Source organism: Aptenodytes patagonicus, chromosome 2 (assembly GCF_965638725.1).
Source record: "Aptenodytes patagonicus chromosome 2, bAptPat1.pri.cur, whole genome shotgun sequence".
Lineage (NCBI taxonomy): Eukaryota > Metazoa > Chordata > Aves > Sphenisciformes > Spheniscidae > Aptenodytes > Aptenodytes patagonicus.
In genome coordinates, this window is record NC_134950.1 from 98,602,906 (window position 1) to 98,618,459 (window position 15,554).

Here is a 15,554-nt window from a genome sequence, read left to right on the forward strand (position 1 = left end):
TCCTATCAGAACTGAAGGTGTGGTGGCTCCGCACGTAAAGTCAGTCTTGCCATCAGACTAAATAATAGCATATTACCAACACTGAAGTCAAAATCTCACAGAACCAGACTGGGGTACCTTAACTCAGTGGTGGGAAACCTAGGGTATAACATTGCCCAAAGGGATTCTTACCATTACATTCAGTCATGTTCAAAGACAAAACTGAGGCCAGGAAGATGCATGTAGTATGATGCTGCCCGCAGCATGCTGTCTTCTTGGTACTGTTGCCCAGAAAATGCAGTAGGTTACAGATTACCACCTTAACTCATAGCAGAGGACAGTCACGTGCACAGGCAATCCTAGTGGCCTCCACTGCATTGTTTGTGTCATCCACTCATTGTGGGGTAAACGGCATTACCCCAGCATCTGAGGTGATAGGTGAAAAGCGCAACTCTGCTCAGGTAGAAAAAATCCAGAGAAAAATTCTTGGACTGAACGGTTTCTCTTCAGTTAGTTTCTTTTTCAAAATTATGTACAATAGTTTAAAGTGTCAACAGGCAAAGCAAACATTAAAAAGGCAATTTTATTCCTGGTATGACAGAGAGAAGTGATCCAAGTAATATCTGATGCCATAGAACCCACAAAAATCACATCACTTCTTGTAGATATTCAGAAGATTTTTAACGCCATTTCTGTCTGGGTGTAACACATGAAAACACACACATATGCAAATGCACACAAATCAATTACAAAAAGAAAAAAAGTGGAAACCAAATTGTTATCTTGCAAACCCAAAGAGAAACTGTTTTCAGGAGTGATATTTAAACCTCCAGGTTACTACCTAATGTAATTTCATGATTATTCAGATGGATGAGAACCATAGATTTAAGTATTAAAATTAATCAACAATGTTCAAGACATTGGGAAAAATCTTGCAGAGGTAAATGCATCCGAAAAAGTTTTACCATACCAGTGTGAACAAAGGGACACCAGAAAAGCATACGTGTTAGAAAAATGTCACGGATGACTATGCTAATTGATTACAGTGTTCTACATGAATGATTCAAAATAGCAGGAAGGTAAGACTTTTGCTTTTTCCATCTGCATTTTCAGGACAAAAAGGATCCTACCACAGGGAAGACCAAGAGTCAGGGCACTGGCAATCTGCCCTTTATTTCTGCAATTGCCTCTGACTTTGGTGACCTTAGACAAATGACTTCACTTTTTTTGCCTTTGTTCCCCTTCCCACCTTCTCCTTCTGTTGTCTCTCGTAGTCCTTGCCTTTGGGGCATGGACTTCATTGCTTATGCATTTGTATGAAGCCAAATTGAATAGGCACTGACTGGTTCAAACTAATGAGCAATACTTTAATACTACTAAGAAAGCATAAGAATAACCTCCAGGTTGCTTTAAGCTGCTGTAGCTCCCAGAGAAGCAGGGCTGACCAACGTTAAGAGCCCAGCAAAATTATCTTCTCTGGGATCTTGTAAATTTTGCAGCCTGTTGGGACTTGGCTACAGAACTGGTGGCATGAAGCCATCATTGTTCCTCTTCTGAGCATCTTTGCAGCCTTGCAATTACAATAGTGGTATGCTTTGAACAATGACTGAAAACACTGTCACTGTTTTAGTCTGGAAACTTGAAAGACAAATCAGCAACATTTTCCCCACCACCACTAGCAGGTACAAGCAAACCTGAAGAAGCAGGAACAAGCAAACCTGAGAAATCTAGGAATGTGCCACTATTTGGAAGAAAAAAAAAATCATATGAAATGATTATATTTGCATGATCCGATCTGTGATCTGATCCAGTGAGCTCACCACACTGAAAAGCTTGTTGAAGCCACAGAAGAGCTATGAATGGAGCATTTGCAGGACAACACTGTATGCACAGAGGTGTGGATGTCAGAACTGTAAATCCTGTCAGCCAGTAACCATACCGTGGATATGGATCAGGAAATAACCAACTCTGGACTACGCATTACTGCAGGAATTAGCTCTTGTCGGACACAATGTGATTTCCTGAAGATCAGAAAAAAAGATGCAGAGAAAGACATGATGTAAATACACAGGTAACAGTGTACTGATGACCTTCCTCCCCCAACAAGAGGGATACAGGAGCAAGAGCCCATAGACTAAATTTATCAGTTTTCCTTCAAAAAACTGTGTCTTGTGTGCTCATGTGAACTTTCCAAGGTTTCTCTGTCAGCAGACAAGATTACTGTGGATCTGAAAGTAACACAAGGTGCTTTTAACTGAACTTTACTCATTGAATCATAGAATCATAGAATAGTTTAGGTTGGAAGGGACCTCTAAAGGTCATCTAGTCCAACCCCCCTGCCGTGGGCAGGGACATCTTCAACTAGATCAGGTTGCTCAGAGCCCTGTCCAACCTGACCTTGAATGTTTCTAGGGATGGGGCATCCACCACCTCTCTGGGCAACCTGTGCCAGTGTTTCACCACTCCTCAGAGGGCATCAGAAAACTGACACAGATAGGACTCAGCTAAGTGCAGGGATCTGGTGGAGCCAGATCTGGTACCGAGACCATGGGTAAAGAACGAGAGGAAATTGATATCTTGCAATAACAGTGACGTCTAAGGACACCCAGTGTGTTCCGTAATTCTGTGTCATCAAACACCCTGATACTACCTTTGATCAGCAGCAACTTCACTTAGCAACTTGACATACATGGGCATGTTCCACTCTGCACGTACTTCCTTAGGTGCTGGGAGGGGTCCAGTGGCTCTCAGTACACGGTGGAAAACACAGTGCAAGTCTGAGAGATTGGGACTTTCGCACTCGGAACAATACGTGTGGACACGTACCTAGTTATATATAAAGTAGCTCATTTAAGCCTGCCCTCAGCATACTTTAAATGCTGGCCCTTGCTCCAGATAGATTGCTCTGGATTGCGTTATTGTACTGAGTTTCTGAACGGAAAGTGTGACAGCGTTTAGGTGAATGACAGGTCTTCAGCCCTCAGGAGTCTTGCAACAGACCTATGAAACTACCCAAGGATGAAGACCCACTGGAAAACACAACTGTGAAATTTCAGCCCTAACCAATCACTCCCCAGTCTTTCCAAGGGAAATTGTGTTTTCAAATTATCTGTTTTCTTCTATCCCTCCTATGATTTTATGCTTAGGTATCAGCATTGTTTTTCAGCTAGGTACAGAAACCAAAAATAATACCTTTCCACCTTGCTGTACTCTTTTTCCTCTCCCTCAGCTTGATACGTGAAGATGTATGCAGCACGCTGTCCATTTCACTTATGCGCTCCTGGGCTGTGCTCATTTCATTACCCAAAAGTCTTTCTCCAGTAATATCACCAAATGCCTGAAAAACAGAACAGACAAAACCAACATATTATTATGGCAGCGTTCAGTGAAATATCAGAGGGAACATAGATGACTTTGATTACACTTCCCCACCCCTCTCTTCTTGCTTTCAAAATATTGCGGCTTAGAAGCTTTTGTGTGTGTGAAATTTTATTCTGTCATACTAATAACCCAGCTTTACAGCAGCTTACAGTTTAGCTTTCATGGTTCAGTTCCACTCCTAGGCTTATAACAATTTTTCTAACAGTTCTGCCAAAATATTATAAAGTAAAAGTTACTGTAAATGTATTCACTAATACAGATAGAGCAGTGAGATTAGCAATTTAAACACATGTGAAATGTGAATTCGCCTAATTTTTCTCAGACTCTAAACGCTTTAGTAAAACAGTGGAATGGGGATTTTTACGCCCGTTGCTTTTAATAATTTCTTCTTATGATGTTCTTGACACATGGAGAAGATTTGAGTGAATAAAGAATAGACCTTCAAAGGAGAAAATCATGGCCATGAGGAGGAGATGATGTGTTATAGGACTGGAAATTAGTTATAAAGCCAAGACACTGCATCAGATCCTGCTTAGTTCATTAGCAGTTACCACATCGCATGTCAGATCCTCAGCTTGTGTCATGTGGGTGGCATTTTGCACAAGAGTGCCCTGGCTCCGATTGTTTTCACTTTCTGGAGTGCCCATATAAGAGAGATTTTGCTCAGATGAATGTGAGCAGAAATCAAAGTTCAGATGCTGAGACGTAACAGAACCTGAGCTCTGTTTAGCTGCTGTTACTCAAACTCTAGCAAAGAAAAAGCAGATTGCTCCAGTAATACCATAATGTTTTAATGAATTTGCTATTCTAAACCTGGTTTAGCACAGCTGTAATAAATTATACAAATGCTGGTTTATGTACGGGAATAATCTCTAATTTCTTTTGTATTTTTGTGTACTTTTATAATCTGATGAAGCATCTTAAAATCTTTGTTGTACTTCTGGGTTTGATACCCTGTGAAGCTGGGAAGCACTGTTACCTCTGGAACAGGGGGATACAGGCAACGTAGGGGATATTCTCCACCTCGCATAAAAAACTGTGATTAAATGTTGGAGTGGTCTTGTGCATCCTACATCCTAGGCAAGTTTCTTCATACAAGGCTACTCTTTCTTCTTAGCTAGGTACCACTTACACAGAACACCTACTACTTTATTTTTAGTTTTATTCTTTTACACTAAGAGATAGTCCAGTTTTAGATTGTCCTAAACTGTTTCTCTCATGGCATAAACAATCTTCAGGGCAGGTCAAACAGAGATACAACATCATGGCAGGGCTTCATAGCAACACATTTGTAATACACAAAGTCAAGAAGACAGAAGACAAAAAGGGGGCCTATAGCATCAGTGAGCTAAGAGAAACAGCAATATTTTTCCTGTCACAATAATCTGAGAAAAAATGTGGAAATATCATCAGGGTATACCTGGAGATTTAATCCTAATTCCCCAGAAGTTGGAACACAAATTTCATAGAATCAAAGAATCATTTAGGTTGGAAAAGACCTTTAAGATCATCAAGTCCAACCATTAACCTAGCACTGCTAAGTCCACCACTAAACCATGTCTCTAAATGCCACATCTACTCATCTTTTAAATACCTCCAGGGATGGTGACTCAACCACTTCCCTGGGCAGCCTGTTCCAATGCTTAATAACTCTTCCATAGAATCATAGAATAGTTTGGGTTGGAAGGGACCTCTAAAGGTCACCTAGTCCAACCCCCCTGCCGTGGGCAGGGACATCTTCAACTAGATCAGGTTGCTCAGAGCCCCGTCCAACCTGACCTTGAATGTTTCCAGGGATGGGGCATCCACCACCCCTCTGGGCAACCTGTTCCAGCACTTCACCACCCTCATTGTAAAAAATTTCTTCCTTATATTTATTCTAAATCTATCCTCTTTTAGTTTAAAAACATTACCCCTTGTCCTGTCGCATCAGGCCGTGCTAAAAAGTTTGTCCCCATCTTTCTTATAAGCCCCCTTATAAGGGGGCAATAAGGTCTCCCCGAAGCCTTCTCCTCTCCAGGCTGAACAACCCCAACTCTCTCAGCCTGTCTTCATAGGAGAGGTGTTCCATCCCCCTGATCATTTTCATGTCCCTCATCTGGACCCACTCCAAAAGGCCCATGTCTTTCTTGTGTTGAGGGCTCCAGAGCTGGATGCAGTACTCCAGGTGGGGTCTTCTTTCGGTGAAGAAATTTTTCCTGATATCTAATCTAAACCTCCCCTGGTGCAATTTGAGGCTGTTTCCTCTTATCCTATCGCTTGTTACTTGGGAGAAGAGACTGACACCCACCTCGCTACAACCTCCTTTCAGGTAGTTGTAGAGAGCGATAAGGTCTCCCCTGAGCCTACTTTTCTCCAGGCTAAACAACCCCAGCTCCCTCAGCCACTTTTCATAAGACTTGTTTCCATGCAAAAAATGGGATACAGGGGATATTTAGAGTTCACTGGAAAAGCCTTTCCATCGGTGATGGTTAACACATACCAAAAGCTCTTTCAAATCTGATAGTTCACATACCCAGCATGCCTGACTGAAGCAACAGAAACCCTTTGCTACACTTAAGGTGCTATTGGTTACTTGTGTACTTTAAATTGAAGCTTGTATGGATATGTCAGATTTTTAGATTTGATCAGATGTTGTGCAGAGTTCTGTTCTTAAATTAAAGTCCAAGTTGTTGTTTCTGAGAGTGACTTAATAGCAGTAACCTTACGGTTAATCAACCATGTAGTACAGTTCACTGTGCACTTACTGCAGTGTAATTATAAAGTGAGCAAAAATATAATTGATGCATTTTGTCAATCTGTGTAGCTGCAAGGTACCTTCTCAAAGGTTATTTTTTTTATTCGGATAAAATAAGTTAATGCTGTTTTGGCAATTATCCTTTAACTTCAGAGATTTTACTGCTAATTCAGGTAAAACTACGTGATAGATGAATAAAGATTATAAGTGTTTAAGAGTACAAAATACCTTCTGCAGCAATCAGTGGCTCTACCCTCGCAGCATAAAGTCATTCAGAAAATCACTGAAAATACATCAAGTCCGGGTGTTTAAAGTGGGTTGGAACCAAAAGGGAAGTGTTTCAATACAAAATAGCACTTTTAAAGTACCCCTCAATTATCAGCACTGATGTTTGTTACACAGCACAACTATGGTGATATGACAACATTTTTCCCATGAGCATTGGCTCAGACTAAATGGGCGTGCTTGAACTTGCTCCCATCCCTTCTGTGAACATCCAAAGGAAACAGCTCTAACTCCTCAGGCCCCCATGGAAAAATAAATGTAAATATCCATGCCCATAAAAATATTTGTGTATGTGCGGCTAGCTATGTAGCCCTTGCTCCTCACCCCATATTCTCTGCCAGTAATAAAGAAGCCAGCATGATTTAAAATTGCGTATTCACATACAGAACAAGGATATAATGCTGCAGTGTAGGTATCTATCTCAGTCATTTTCTGGTTATCTGAAAGCCTGTGTGTCCTGCTGAGAGCCAGTGGTGGACCTGTCTCATCACTTTCCTGGTCCTTCTATCGGACCACAGCCTCCACCACAGATAAGCAGGACGTGGTGTCTTGATGGAAATACATATTCTTCCCCATGGCTCTGTGAGTTTCTGGGGCGGAGAGTATATTGAACCTGGGATTTGGAGAAAACTACAGAGGGGAGAAATGGCCACATGCTGCAAGGCTGACTCCTGCATTTCCATCCTGTTGCATGCAGCAGCATAGCCTTGACTGTAGTCGATAATCTTAATAGAGTAATAATTAATAGACACAGTTTCCATTTAAGACTATACCTCAATTTACTGGAAAAAAGTAAGGACTTAATCTTATACTTGAAAGGGTAAACAACCCGAAACAGAAGGTTTGGAGACGTAACTTCTCCTCAGCTGAGACGCAGTGTGCGCGTCCTCTTCATCTGCAGCAAATGGGTTGGCTTAGGCATCACAAGGGCAAGGAGCAACAGACTGGGTCCGTTTCAGGACAGGATTCACATGTCACATGCGAGATGAGCTGGATCGATTTAAGAGAAAAGCATGCAAATGCAAGACTTCTCCAGGAAAACTCTTTTTCTTGTTCTCATCTGAGCTGCCTGGACAACTATTTTATTTCTTAAACTGATTATCTTTAATTGAATTATAGCATTAAAGGAAAAATATATACTGGTAAAGATAACTTAAAACAGTCTGGTTTACTTCTTATTTGCAGAGGAACTAGCAATACTGCCATGACTCTCAGCAAAAGGGCTGTAAGTTTGCAGGCTGTACTGATTTGATTGCCATGTCCATGGGAGTATCTCTTAGCTGACTTTTATCATGTGTGATTCCCAACTGAATCTCAACGCATGTTGAAAGGGATCATCCTCCCGCTGAACACAGTTGCAAAATATTACTTGTCTTCGATGGGACAAAATTAGATCTCAGAATTAGGCGGGCAGCATGTGGCGAAGCCTGTTCAGCCCGGGAGTATATAAACACATGCATGCATTAATGTGTGTGGAATCACTCTTGCGAGGGATAAACCCTTGCTGTTAATCCTTACTTTTACAGGGATCTCCAGGAAACTGACTCGTAAACTGATCATGTTTGTAGATGACCTGGCATGATGCTGCTGAAGCCAGCTAACGTGGGCCAATTTACACCAAATAATTACCTTTGCCCAGCCTCTCCCCAGCCAAGAAGTCCTCACCCACTCACCTCGGCTGATCCAGCTTATGGTTTGGAAAGGCCAGAACTTTCCTGCTCCCTCTGCAGGGTCTGGTGAGATGATGAAGCCATATGATGATGAAGCCATTAGGTAGTGTACCAACCTCAGTTACTGAGCTGGAACAATCCTCCTTCCTTCTCTTCTCTGTAAATCTTTGGTGACCACTGCAGTGAGACTCTTTAAGAAAACAGCATGTGGGGCTTCTGTGGTAAACTTGGCCAATTTATTCCCTTAATGAAGTTAGAGCCAGAAAAAGCTGCGCTCAGATACATGCATAAACTGCACTAGAGTCAACTGTATGGCTTATGCACATACGGAAAAAAAATAGGGCCCAATATTCATAGTAACATTGCATATATAAAAAGAATTTGTGGAATTAAGAATAAAACATGAGGCAATTTGTTGATTTGCCCAGGGAATATATGGGAGCAACAAATGTGTAGATTATTCTAGGGTTGTTTTTTAGTGTCATTATCAGATCCAAGAACTGTATATAAAAGCACGCAGTCCTTCACATGCTAAAAGTATAGTTTGCTCAAACAATTGTAAAATATTCAGTATTCTTAAGATTAAATATCTGAATATTGCTTCTGAAGGAACAGCTGCCAGCTTAAATCTAAAGTCTAGTTTGTTTACTGGCTGTATTTTATATCTGTTAGAAAATGACACCAAATGGCAATAAAATTGTTGTAAGTATTCTACTGGGGAATATAAATGCCCTTTGGTTACAGTGTACATATCTTTATACATAATTCCAGTATATTTTCCCTAGAATTATGTTAAATATGTAAAAAGCCTTTTCTCATAAAGGTAAAAATGCTAGATGTTTCCAAGCTGTAATTTAGCATTAGTGTCAAGATTGCTTCAGAAAATAAGCTACGGTTACTGTTTCATTCTTTTTAAGTGTCACTCAGCATACCATATCTGATCTTGTATTCAAAATAAACTTATATGATTTTATTCACTTTTCCAGAAGTGCAAGAGAGTTTAGACATAATTTATAGCATATGGATTGATGTAAATAGCTTAAACTAAGTAATTGGCTAGTCACCTACACTGTCTTATCCTATTACTACTAGGTACTTTTCAAATAATTAGGGAAAACAGATCTCTTTTATCCAGTAAGTTTAAATTAGATGAATCCTTGACATTTGTGTAGGTTTATTTGATAGATAAAACCATACTATACAGAAAGTTTCTCTACAGTGCTGAGGTTTACTAGGCCTATAATAGGAAAGTGATTTTTTGCTGAGTTGAAGTGACTTATCTTTGCCCTTTTAATAAGAAATCAACTCCAGTCAGCAAAAGTCGAGATAAAAATCACCAAGTTGGAGTTATCACCATGTAGACAGCAAATACGTACCACTACCATTAACTTTTCTGTGCATGGATTTCAAATACATTTAAAATGCTAAAACTCAATAATTTCCTGTATATTACAATAACATAAGATTAATGAATAAGGGAAAGCATGAAAAGTGATTTATTTTGGGAAGGTCATTCCTTGGTTAGCCAACACTTAAATTGAATACCATAAAGGAGAAATATATTATAGGTAAAAAGGAAAATGGGTTTTACTGCATGTGGATTCTTTGAGTTTTACAATGCTTATGATAAAAGGACTGCACTTACAAGTTTAACCTCTATAATTTTTATGCTGTACATTTTTTTAAAAAAAACTTTTTATTTAACATTTCTAGAGCAATTTATATATGTCACCTTGTACTTAATGTTCCTTTTAAAACAGTTATTTTTGCCTCATGCTTATGAAATCTATAAAACTACTTTTCATACCAGACATGAAATTTCTAGTTATACCAGCAAAGTTGGACCTTTAATGGGAATACCACACTTAAATAAATAAGTATTTTAAATAAGTTTTTGCATAGAGAGACATTTATTCCTGGCTAGTATACTCCTACACACAGCACTTACAAACTGGCCTTACTGTAAAAAAAAAAAAAAGTATTATTAAACTGTTTTGGCTCCTTGTCTTAAATGAAGTTCACACTTAAGTGCTTTGCTGAATTAGGGCTACGAGAAAATCCTGCTTCCACTGAAGTAAAAAAAGTAGGATGAGGTTGTGAATATAGTGTAAATTTCTTTTGAGCATCCAAGGACTTTAAAGCAAGATTATGCAAAGGTCCTCCTATGCCTGTCAAAGAATATCTGCAGGTACAGAAACATATCTGAGGTTGAAGTCACTAGGAATTGAACATATGAATTTGAGAAAGAATTTGGCCCAGTGATTTAAATACTGTTTTCATGTCAGTGTGTTTGGCGAGAGATACACTGCCACCCCAATAACCCAGAGCTCACTAGCCTGCACGCACACCTCAGCTAGTTGAATGCTAAGAACCTACTGTTCTTGCTGATGGTACCCTCTGAACAATGTCTATATTTGCACACGCTTTTCAAAGTTATTATCATTTCTGTGGTGTTTTCTGCCAAATAGCTCATTTTCTCCTATTATACATATTATTTCTAAAGAACACCTACTAATACCAGCAACCATCATGCTGTAATGGCACAAAGCATTACACATCCAATGGAGAGATCTTAGTCCACAAATGCTTAAATTAATGAGATCCCACTGCAGTAATTAGGAATAGGTGTTATGGCTCTTTCAGGTTTGATTCCTGAATGTCACAGAAATTAAAAAGTCAAAGCCTTTTCATTTTGCTGTCTTCAAAGTTACAGGCCTTCATAGTGTCTTAATAAAAGTGAACAAACAAACAAAAAGTTACACTGAAATAATTACATTTTCACCCTTGGTAGGTTACTGTAATAAAAAGCATGACTCTTTTGCAGGAATAAGGTGCATGCAACCCGCAGTTCCTAGATGCTGTTGAATTACTCCTTGTATTCTGCAGTTGTACAATAGCACTAGCCCACCCAAAAGAGAGGAAAAAGAAGTGAAAATTGATTGTTTTCTTGCTCTGTGGACTCTGCAGACAAGGTAGATGTATATACAAAGGCAGGACACGTCACAGTTACCACAGACCTCCCCCTGTTCCTACAGGCCATGTTCCTACAGTCCCAAGACAGCATTTTGTACAAATATATTATCTCTGATGGGGAGAGAGAGGCTTGCTGATCATGAAGAAAGAGGAAAGGCAGCTGTCATTCCTACGACAGAGAGAGAACAGGTGACAATCTCTGCCCTCGCCACTGTGGACGAAGAGCCCTCCCTCCTTAGCAGGGCTCACTGAAAGAGCTTTAAACTAGATTTGAAGGGGGAAAGGGATAAAACCAGGCTTGCTAGAGATAAGCCTGGGGGCAGCATGCCAATGTTTGAGGGACAGTGTGCTAGTGAGGTCCTTCAGTCTGCCATCTCAGTGGAGGTAGGGGATGGAGATCCATGCAGCAGCAAAGATGCAAGGATTATGGATGTGTTAGAAACCACGGACGCGCCTGAGAATGGTCACGTAGGAATTGGGGCTTCTACCCCCAAAAAGGTGGTGGGATCAATAGCCCAACTGAAGTGCATCTAAACCAATGCATGCAGCATGGGCAACAAACAGGAGGAGCTGGAAGCCACTGTGCAGCAGGAAAACTACGATATAGTTGCCATCACGGAAATGTGGTGGGATGACTTGCACAACTGGAGTGCTGCAATGGATGGCTATAAACTCTTCAGAAGGGATCGGCAAGGAGGGAGAGGCAGTGGGGTAGCCCTGTAAGTTAGGGAGTGTTTTGATTGTCTAGAGCTTAATGATGGTGACGATAGGGTTGAGTGTTTATGGGTAAGAATCAGGGGCAAGGCCAACAAGGCAGATATCATGGTGGGAGTCTGTTATAGACCACCCAACCAGGATGAAGAGGCAGACAAAACATTCTATAGGCAGCTGGGAGAAGTCTCACAATCGCTAGCCCTTGTTCTTGTGGGGGACTTGAACTTACCAGATGTCTGCTGGAAATACAATACAGCAGAGAGGAAACAGTCTAGGAGGTTTCCTGGAGTGTGTGGAAGACAACTTCCTGACACAGCAGGTGAGTGAGCCAACTAGGAAAGGTGCCCCACTGGACCTGTTGTTTGTGAACAGAGAAGGACTTGTGAGTGATGTGACGGTTGGAGGCTGTCTTGGCCATAGTGATCACAAAATAATAGAGTTTTCGATTCTTGGAGAAGTAAGGAGGGGCATCAGCAGAACTGCTACCTTGGGCTTCTGGAGGGCAGACTTTGGCCTGTTTAGGAGCCTTGTTGACAGAGTCCCTTGGGAGGCAGTCCTGAAGGGCAAAGGAGTCCAGGAAGGACATTCTTCAAGAAGGAAATCTTAAAGGTGCAGGAGCAGGCCATCCCCATGTGCCAAAAGACGAGCCGGCGGGGAAGAAGACCGGCCTGGCTGAACAGAGAGCTTTGGCTGCAACTCAAGAAAAAAAGGAGAGTTTATGACCTTTGGAAGAAGGGCAGGCAACTCAGGAGGACTACAAGGATGTTGTGAGGTTATACAGGGAAAAAATTAGAAGGGCCAAAGCCCAACTAGAACTTAACCTGGCTACTGCCATAAAAGACAATAAAAATGTTTTTATAAATACATTCGCAACAAAAGGAGGGCTAAGGAGAATCTCCATCTTTTATTGGATGTGGGGGGAAACAGAGTGACAAAGGATGAGGAAAAGGCTGAGGTACTTAATGCCTTCTTTGCCTCAGTCTTTAATAGTAAGACAAGTTTTCTCCGGGTACCCAGCCCCCTGAGCTGGAAGACAGGGACGGGGAGCAGAAAGAAGCCCCCATAATCCAAGGGGAAATGGTTAGCAACCTGGTACACCACTCAGACACACACAGGTCTATGGGGCTGGATGGGATCCACCCAAGGGTACTGAGGGAGCTGGCGGAAGTGCTCACCAAGCCACTTGCAATCCTTCATCAGCAGTCCTAGCTAACCGGGGAGGTCCCAGTTGACTGGAGGTTAGCAAACATGATGCCCATCTACAAGAAGGGCCGGAAGGAGGATCTGGGGAACTACAGGCCTGTCAGTCTGACCTCGGTGCTGGAGAAGGTTATGGAGCAGATCATCTTGAGTGCCATCACGTGCCACGTACAGGACAACCAGGTGATCAGGCCCAGTCAGCATGGGTTTATGAAAGGCAGGTCCTGCCTGACTAACCTGATCTCCTTCTATGACAAGGTGACCCACTTAGTGGATGACGGAAAGGCTGTGGATGTTGTCTACCTAGGCTTCAGTAAAGCCTTTGATGCCGTTTCCCGCAGCATTCTCCTGGAGAAACTGGCTGCTCATGGCTTGGATGGGCATACTCTTCACTGGGTAAAAAACTGGCTGGATGGCTGGGCCCAAAGAGCTGTGGTGAATGGAGTTAAATCCAGTGGGCGGCCAGTCACAAGTGGTGTTCCCCAGGGCTCAGTACTGGGCCAGTTCTGTTTAATATCTTTATCAATGATCTGGATGAGGGGATCAAGTGCACCCTCAGTAAGTTTGCAGACGACACCAAGTTGGGCGGGGGTGTTGATCTGCTTGAGGCCCTACAGAGGGATCTGGACAGGCTGGATCGATGGGCCAAGGCCAATTGTATGATGTTCAACAAGGCTAAGTGTTGGGTTCTGCTCTTGGGTCACAATAACCCCATGCAACGCTGCAGGCTTGGAGAAGAGTGGCTGGAAAGCTGCCTGGTGGAAAAGGACCTGGGGGTGTTGGTCAATAGCTGGCTGAATATGAGCTGGCAGTGTGCCTAGGTGGCCAAGAAGGCCAACAGCATCCTGGCTTGTATCAGAAGTAGTGTGGCCAGCAGGAGTAGGGAGGTGATCATGCCCCTGTACTTGGCACTGGTGAGGCCACACCTTGAATACTGTGTTCAGTTTTGGGTCCCTCACTACAAGAAAGACATGGAGGTGCTGGAGCATGTCCAAAGAAGAGCAGCGAAGCTGGTGAAGGGTCTAGAGCATAAGTCTTATGAGGAGCGGCTGAGGGAACTGGGGTGGTTTAGCCTGGAGAAAAGGAGTCTCAGGGGAGACCTTATCGTGCTCTACAACTACCTGAAAGGAGGTTGTAGCGAGGTGGGTGTCGGTCTCTTCTCCCAAGTAACAAGCGATAGGACAAGAGGAAATGGCCTCAAGTTGCGCCAGGGGAGGTTAGATTGGATATTAGGAAAAATTTCTTCACCGAAAGGGTTGTCAAACATTGGAACAGGCTGCCCAGGGAAGTGGTTGAGTCACCATCCCTGGAGGTATTTAAAAGACCTGTAGATGTGGCACTTAGGGACATGGTTTAGTGGTGGACTTGGCTGTGTTAGGTTTATGGTTGGACTCGATGATCTTAAAGGTCTTTTCCAAGCTAAATGATTCTGTGATTCCTTCACCACTGCTGGTAGGGTGAGGAAGGGAATGAAAAGCAAAAGGGGAGCTTGTTTCTTCTGGTGAAGTGTTGTACCCGTTCTGGCAGAAAATGGATAAGATTCTGAAATTAGATTATGTAGGTAAACTTCTGGAAGAGAGAATTCTTATTTACACCAAAGGGTGATGCAAATAAATACATGGAAACTGACAATTAATAAATTGAAGCTGGAGAATAAGAGGAGACTTGTGACCAAGTAGACTCTAAGGATCCAGAAAAATCTTTCTATTGAATCAATAGGGACAAAATACTTAAACTAGACTAGGTTTAGGTAAACTAAACTACCTGAATCTTTAGGACTAGCTCTAAATATTCAGACTAAAAATGCTTATACACAATGAGTTCTCCACAGAAGCAGCAGACTGGACAGATTATCCCAAGAAGCCCATGTAGTCTTCATTTCCTACACCCTTAAAAGCTGTACTTAAGGTTGCAATGCAACCTTTTAGCTCCAAAATTATTTTCTTACCCCACTCGAGTACCAGTGCTTGTCTAGCTGCAGCAGAGGCAAAAAAACTGTTCCTGAGGGGCAGCAACAGCAGCAAGCAGTGAAGCTCAGGTGTATTTGCCCTATGGCAGCAAACTTCTCACTAGTCAGTGCATAGTTTTAAAATTCATTAACTTATAAAATATTCCTAATTTGGAACTGTAGAGGAAAGCCCTGACCTATAAAATACACAAATGTATAATTACATCCATTATCAGCTAAATGTAAGATCTGTATATAAGTTTTACTGCAATTATTAGTTAAGCACATTTCTTATATGTAATTGTATTTAGATCTACAAGTAAAAATGCTGTAAAGCATGCATTGACCTCCTAAATTAGACGTGCAGCTTTCAAGACGATGACATAAGACTCAGCCATGTAGATTTTAGGGATAGACTATGTTGTGATTTGGTGTGGGAAACCGTACAGAAGTAGCTTGAGCCATCCGCACTGTGCAGTGTTCACTTTGTGGATGCTGATCAGCATCCGCTCAGAAGCTGGAAGCTTCTGGGAAGACAAAATTACATTGTATGGGAATGCATTTCTCCTCTCTTAGAAATACAGAAGGGATTAATGAACTGAACCAGTGCACTGGGTTAAGATTCCCTCGGGTGTTCGAAGCCCCTCCTTCCACAGCCTTGTGGAAG

General features: G+C 41.9%; 1 protein-coding gene across 1 annotated transcript in view; it reads right to left on the reverse strand.

Annotated features, from left to right (window-relative positions):
• Positions 1-1,605: 1,605 nt before the first annotated feature.
• The window catches only part of LOC143157278 (uncharacterized), a 129,607-nt gene continuing 115,658 nt past the window's right edge, over positions 1,606-15,554 (reverse strand). The window contains exons 13-14 of the mRNA XM_076332098.1: positions 3,172-3,316; positions 1,606-1,673 (exon numbers count right to left, since the gene is read on the reverse strand). Coding sequence (XP_076188213.1) covers positions 1,606-1,673; positions 3,172-3,316 — 213 coding nt within the window. The remainder of the gene's footprint in view (positions 1,674-3,171; positions 3,317-15,554) is intronic.